Source organism: Poecilia latipinna, unplaced genomic scaffold (genome assembly GCF_001443285.1).
Source record: "Poecilia latipinna isolate Pla-1442-1.1 unplaced genomic scaffold, P_latipinna-1.0 Scaffold264, whole genome shotgun sequence".
NCBI lineage: Eukaryota > Metazoa > Chordata > Actinopteri > Cyprinodontiformes > Poeciliidae > Poecilia > Poecilia latipinna.
Genome location: NW_015112880.1, coordinates 205,148 through 212,590, shown reverse-complemented (window position 1 = coordinate 212,590; position 7,443 = coordinate 205,148). Strand labels below are relative to the sequence as shown.

Below are 7,443 nucleotides of genomic sequence, written 5' to 3'. Positions count from 1 at the left end.
ACATGAAAGATTATTGTCTTCATTTTGTATTATTTGAAATTTTCAGCAATCCTCTATTAAATGGATGCACCTGCTAGTTGACATCTCATTGGACACAGTCCCTATTTCCACTTCCTCTGGAAACATATAGTTGTCAAAATGCAAAAATTTCAATTTCATCAATAAAGGAAGCTTAATTTATTTCATGGTATATACTTAACATTCCTAAAACAAGGAAACTACTTTAAAAAAAAAAAAAAAAAAAACTGACACGTTTGGGGTATTTTAACAAGAACATGACAACACAAGCAATGGCAACATTTGCTTTTTTATCTATTTTATTCAACAATTTTTAACTCTCATGAGGACCGTAATAAGAACAGCCATATTAGATGAAGTTTTATTTGTTGAAATAATCTCAAGACCCCCAACTTGGTGTCTGATGACCCACAGTGGGACTTGGATTTTAACTCTAGAATATGACTGGCCAAAGCTAAGCAAACCAGACCTATTAAATATTATGACTTTCAAAACATTTTTTTTTTGACAGTCTCTTTAAACATACTTTAGAAACAATCATTTTGAAAGTGCTCATCATTCTCTGCAAGAACTACAACTTCCATAAGGGAAACTTATCTTCAATTTATGCTATAAATTTTTAATTTTTGAATACAGTCATCTAAAGGGATGAAATGGATGCTTAAGAGTAATGAAGAGAAGAAATATACATGCCAATTGCATACACTCATATTGACTGACACATCCCATTGAACTCTGGCTGATTTTTAGGAGGGAGACATACAAAGGTGGTAGCTGATAGCTCCTCATTTCTTCCCTTGCAGGAGTGTTAGGTAATGACTTCTGCCTGCCACGGTGGACCTTAATTTGTTATTGTAGCAGAGCAGCTGTGCGGCATGCTGCAGATAGCAGGTGGCAGCCTGGCAGGAGTGGAGGATGGGGGGAACTGGAGGGAAGAGGAGGAGGGGGAGGACAGGAGCATGTGGCATATGTGGGTGGCTGTAGGAGGGGAGGATGGAGAGATAGCACTGTGGACGGGTGTTTGTGTGCGTGTGTATTGGGGGTGCTACAGCTCACAGTGTTCTTTGCCAGCATCCAAATATTATGCTTGTAAAGAAGAATAACACGTGAGACTCTGGATGGAATCCAGATCCAGTCCGACTGTGTGGGCTTTAGGGTTCTGGCTCATTGTCAGGAGCAACAGATGATACACCACTTTTTTGTCTCTCTCTCTTTTGGTTAAACTTAATTATTAAGCAGTTAACAATTTAAAGTGGTAACACTGATTTTTTTCTGTATGGGGTTTGACAACTTTTAGCACAACAGTTGCAGTAAAATGGACAGTTTGTTGAGGAATTTTTAGTCATAGTTTTAGACCACGAAGAGTAAAATCAATATAACAACAAGTTAAGGTTATAAATGATTTTGCTGATGGCAGTCTGATGGGAGGATTATTGAGCTGCTGCCATGCTGAGGGAATCATGACAGACACACCATTGGTCTGCTGTCTAAGGGCATTATAAGCTGTCATCAAAACTGGTTACAGTTCATTTTCGACCACACAAATGTTATCTTTTGCTTTTGAATAAAAATGTATGTATAGCTATCTAAAGCCTAATCATTAATAGAACTAAAATGTCTCTGTTAGACTGGGGTGGGGCTCTATCTGTTACTTTAAAGAAAAAGTGCTTCGGAGACTGTTTATGCCAGGGCAGCCCAGCCAAAGAGAGAAAGCGAGAAGAGAAAAAGCACTGAACAAGAGCTTCACAAACAAACAAAGGCATGGTTGGAATGCAGAGCGCCACAACTTGTGAGTAACGTTTCATTATTTCCTTTGATTTAGAACAAACTGAAGCATTTAGATGACCATTTAATAATTATTTGCTACAGATTTGATGTGTAGAATTTCAGTCAATGATATATGTTCTTATTCTCAGCTTTTCCAGGAATCAGGAGCCACCATCTGTGTTTAAGAGATACATTTTCCAGCTCGGTAATGAAAATATAGCATAATTAGAATAAATTTCATATTGTGTTCGGAAAGGTATATTATTTCCAGAAATATCTCCCACAGGGAAGTCTATCAAAAAAGAAACAAAAACGTTTTAATATGTTGCATTCATCCCATATCAAGTGAGTATAATGGGCAAAAAAAACCTCAGATATCCCTTTGTCTGCAAAGATCTTACGCTCATTACGACCTATTAAGTACCAAGAATAAACTATGCATAACACATACTCTATTATAAGCATTATCCCTTATATAGCCCTCACACAACAGCTATTGTGCTCCTATTTGACTGAATAGCAGCTTGTGGTCTATGTGTCTCTTCAATTGAGGATTTGGAGCCCTTAATCCACCGGGCTAAGTTTTTTTTTTTTTTTTCCTTTCCACCATCTGGAGTTTACAGCCTTTCAAGACAAAAACACCAGGCGGTGTGAAACCAGGCTGGAGCTGAAGCTCGATGCCAGGGGATTTTTTTTTTTTCTCAGTTTTTGCCTGTTTTCCATCAAGGGTCAATAGTACAGTCCTGGGACACAAGTGAGGTCAGCAAGGCCTGGGGGCTTGAAGTCGGTGTGAGCATATTACTGTCAGCTAAGTGTAAGTTTTGATGGGCTAAATATGTTTAGCAAAAATAATTTTGTGGTGTGTACAAATGGGAAGTGCAGCAAAAATGTTACAATCTTTGTTTAACTAGCAACAGGGGATAAAATCATAATTTAAAAAGTTGTGAATTTTTCAGTTTTAGTGGGGTCAAAGACTTAAGTGGCCAATGCTGCAGATAAAACCTCTTACTGAACCAGTTTTTTTAAACTTTAGAGAGATGATGATGATGATGATGATGATGATGATGATGATGATGATGATGATGACAACACAATGGCCAGCAGGGAGCAGCAATGTGAGCTGCAAAATAGAACTGTAAACATCAACTCCAGTCATTGGCTCCAACTATGAATCACAACAGATCAAATATGCGTATTCTTCTCTTTTACTATAATTTTGATTTTGCCTGAGTAATTCAACGCAGAAAGCCTAATAGACTGCTGGGAAGCACAGATCCTCTGCGCTCACGAGGAGAAAATGTGTTAGAGGGCCTCGCAGTCTCAACATTGCTACACAAGTCAATCAGTTCCATTCCCCCTTGATTCAATTAGCTCTACTCAAAAACATGTGGACAATTTGGAAGCCCCAATAATTTTTCCTTTTGCCTTCTTCTCTTCTTTGGGGTGGGTTGTAGACTTGGATTCCAATCTGCTGACATTAAATGGGGAAATAAACGACAAAAGGGCCCCTGCAGGTTTGCATTAGAGTCTTAATTGGTTTTGGCTTGAGAGGGCTGCTATCGTTGCCAGACGTGGGCCTTTTTGTGTTTTGCCATGTGGGAGAATTTCCCCATCAGAGGTAGAGAGGTGCTTTCAGATCTATTCTGAGTCACTGTTGCACTGTTTTTTGTCTTCGCCGGCTGTTTGTAAGGAGGAGTATGTGTTTGTATGCATGTGAACAATGTGCAGTTAAGTTGAATTTGTTTTCCTTGTTCGCCTTTATGTATGGCTATGTGTCATGCATGAGTTTGGCCGTGTTTTCATAAAATGTGTGCCTTTGGCTGTGAGTTTGTGCGTGTCAGGCTGGGAGCCCAGTCTCCTTCTCACTCCCTCTGGTCTATGCGTGGGTCTTTTCCACCATCACTACCACCTGTTAGTGTTTTACTCAAGCCCCAGGGCTACAATGACTGCAGAGCCTTCCAGATTTGCTCATCAAGCTCATCAGATCGGCTCTTCTACCTAAAATCTGGCTCCCATTTTCTACTGTGGGACTGATTTGAGACGAATTTCATTCTGCAGTTTAGCTGAGTCAAGAGTATGTGTGGATGGACAAGTTGAAGCATATATTTTTATTTAGAACTCAAGTAAAGTTTTGTTCGGTGTGCTGAATGACTGGATCGGGCTTAAGTAGTTTTGGTTAAAAGTTTTTAAGTCCTTATTTAGCCATTCATGTTGTTGTTTGTTCCTTTGCAGTTCCAGTAATGCCTTTTGCCTCATCTAGTGTAGGAGTGGGGCTATAAAATTAAACTTGCCCTGCCTAATGCTTCAGCTAGAGCAAAGATTTTAGTTCCATTTTAAATCACACCTCAATGAATATTTTTAATCTTGAGCAGTAAATACTGGTGGGACTCATGAATTCATAGGAAATTAGAGTTGCACATGATATTGAATTGCAGTCTTCATCAATTCATGCAATATTGCAACTGTATCCTGGATGCAACATTTAGTATAGTACTATGTTTCAAGTAACATCATTGCAAATGCTGCATGCCAATACTATATTTTTGCCTAGAGGCTATTTATATTCCTACACTTGATGTATATTTTTAGTGACTAAAGCTTCGGTAAGTGGACTACACATTGTGATGGGAAAAAGAAAGAAAAGAGTGTGGAAAATTGTTGTCACAATATACAGCAATGGTATCCATGCAGTAACTTTGCCTGACCTTGTTCAATCCTGTGGTAAAGTTAAAATGTACAGCATAATTCAAGCATTGCTGATTGGATCTGGTTTGAATTTGCCCCTTTGCCAAATGTGTAATTATTTTAGAGCTTTGACTTGCTATTATCATATTTAGCCTATTCTAAATTATCCTTAAGAAGCATAATGCATAGCTTTTTAGATATGTTTAGCTTTCCAGCTTTGAGAAGTGTGTAACCTGTAGAACAATTTTAAAACAAAGGCAACATGATTTGGAATAGAGAAAATATAACAGTCTTTATTACCCAATAGCTGATGTTAATAACAGTTAAAAGCAGTGTCCTTACCTATTTCTTTGCCTTAACTTTTGAGATTTCCTTGAGTTAACACTGAATGTCGTGACATTTCACTGTATTTAGGGGAGATTTGTTGCCATGTGCTATTGTCAACGGAAAAAGTTTGTGTGGCTGCACAATTCTTTTATTGCAGGCAAAAACTTTCATGCCACATTCATTTTTATCCATGCTGACTTGTGCATGAAACATTGCACCATGATGGTGTTGTGTGTACATGAGGACTTAGGTGTCAAATCAGGTATGAAACATCCTCAATTCACAGACAATTGGTACAAAATGTCCTGTGAAGGCTTGTTTCTTTTGCCATCCAAAGAAAGTCTGATAAAAACATTTTAAAACGTATGATATGTTGAAGATGATGCAATGACCAGATCTCATGTTGTTCAATACTCATCCAAAAGTGCTTCACACAGCAGAATGCATGTTTTAAAATAGATAATATTCTCTTTTATGTTGAATATTTTTTAAGACTTGCTGTCCAAGTGTCTGTTTCTAATGTAATATACTCTGCTCTCCTGTGTGTTCTACTTTGACTGTATATCAAGCTAAAACAAAGCCTAAATTTGAAAAAAGAAAGAAGTGACCAAACAGTCAAAGGAACAAAACAATGAAAGAATGAGAGTGAAGGGATTAACTGTCAGTAGAAATGTGAGGCTAATTGAAGGCAGTTTTGCACAGCTGTTTCTTGTTGCTTTGCAGTACTGTGCAGAGCGGCTGCAAGGATAGGATCCAGATGTGATCGCCCTGCGATCGCAAAGTTCAGAAACACCAGTCATGCAGGAGACAGATGACATTAGAGCGCTCCCTGCTCGTCTGCCCCCTCTGAAAGATAACCCAGCTGTGCTTTTCACACTGGTTTGCAGATCTCAGCGTGGCTTCTGAGAGTTGTTAACACTGTCATTTTGTTATACTGTCTGCCGCGACCCCTTGCATTCAGGTGTCTCTGAGCAGCGTAAACATTGCTTTGACACATTTGAATGTTCCGAAAAGGCGGCCTGCAAGATTTGAGAGTGGTTTTGCATATTTGTCATATGGCTTTTGAAGCATTCGACAAAGAGGGATTAAAGCTTCTTTTGTGTGTTCATCTGTTAAAAGTGTTTCATTTCGATCATCATGGAAAAAGAAAGCATGTATATTTGTTGGGATTGGCTGGTGGCAGATCTGTTGGCTGTGTGCAGGCATTTATTCGCTCATGTTGTTTAAGGGAAAATGAAAAAAAAGTGTTTCAAAGAAACCTGCTCTTTAAATGCCCGTTCCTCTGTTCCAATTTCTCACGCCTTTCACCCCTTTCTATCATTTCCCATTTGGCCCAGACAAAGAGGAGTTAGCATTGGTTATCTTTTTCTGCACGCCTTCCAGGGTTACTCCAGTGCTTCTTTCTCCCCTCCTGTTTCTGTCTCATGTTTCTGCCTCCCTCCATCCATTTTTCTTCTTTGTCCCTAGTACTCCCATTTTATATTTCTCTTCCCTCTCCTTTTCCTTGTCCCTTTATTCATCTTTCCACATCTATACTTGTCTGTCTTGGCGGCCACACTAGTATGACTGCAGCTGGCCTGTCATCGAGGAGAGGAAAGCCGACTTCCAGCTGTGTATGAGTTATTATTGAAGAGTCAGTGCGAGAAGTCTCAGAGCCATGTCGGACAAGATGTAGACAATATGACACCATTTCGAAAGAGCTGTCCTTGTTCAGTTTTCTGCTTCCCTTTATGCTTTTATAGAATTGTTATTGAGATATATGTAAAAAAAAGCAACTGAAATTATCACCAATTATGAATTCTAACATATGTAGCTGTTATGGAAAGCACATGCAACAAGCACTCCAGGATTATGCCTGACAGAAAAGTCCTCCACATCATAACAAATAAGTACATGGAGATGATGTTTGGTCTTGTTGATAAATTTGACACCCAAACAAACATTTTTCAGAGACTTCTGACTTCTTCTTCCTCTCTTATGTCACTTGTGAGTTTTATGACTTTAGTCAAGTTCACCTCATCTGTCCCCTCTCTGATTTCACCCCTGCTGGGCTTTTGCTGTCAGAGACAAGAGAGTCTGCTCTCTTCTCTTTCCACAAACAAACATGCATTGCACACACTGGCTGCTCTTGCTCTCAGCATGGATGGTGTTCTAGGTGCTGTTGTTTATGTGTCTTGTTCCCAGCTGGTCTCTCAGCTTGTTGTCTTTACTTGTTTGTCCAAGGAGAGTGCTATAGCAAGATGTCATGCCAGCAGTGAGTATGCAAAGTACCAAAAAAGGCAGGTGCTTCCAAAGTGCTTTGTTGTTCACTCTGAAGGACTGACTCCGTGACAATAAGCAGGTGAAAGATTGCTTCTTTGACAAGGTTTGTTGTGTCTCCAGATGACACAAGAACAAGTAAAATTGCAAATACCTACACACTCTGCCACCATTTCTGTATAGCTGCTGTTTAAGGATTGTTCTGTGACACACTGACAAGTCCAAACATCCCTGAGGCCTAACCTTGGGAAATGCCAACACATGTCCCTGAATGTGTGTGTGTGTGTGTGTGTGTGTGTGTGTGTGTGTGTGTGTGTGTGGGCGTGTGTGGGTGTGGGTGTTAGGGAGACAAGACCTCCGCTATCTTCCCTCTGCTTTAATTTTAAC

The 7,443-nt window shown here is 39.5% G+C and overlaps 1 protein-coding gene across 1 annotated transcript in view; it reads left to right on the top strand.

Moving 5' to 3' along the window:
- Nucleotides 1-1,785: 1,785 nt before the first annotated feature.
- The window catches only part of cbfa2t2 (CBFA2/RUNX1 partner transcriptional co-repressor 2), a 48,449-nt gene continuing 42,791 nt past the window's right edge, over nucleotides 1,786-7,443 (top strand). The window contains exon 1 of the mRNA XM_015033322.1: nucleotides 1,786-1,807. Within this exon, the coding sequence (XP_014888808.1) occupies nucleotides 1,789-1,807 (19 nt within the window). The 5' untranslated portion in view covers nucleotides 1,786-1,788. The remainder of the gene's footprint in view (nucleotides 1,808-7,443) is intronic.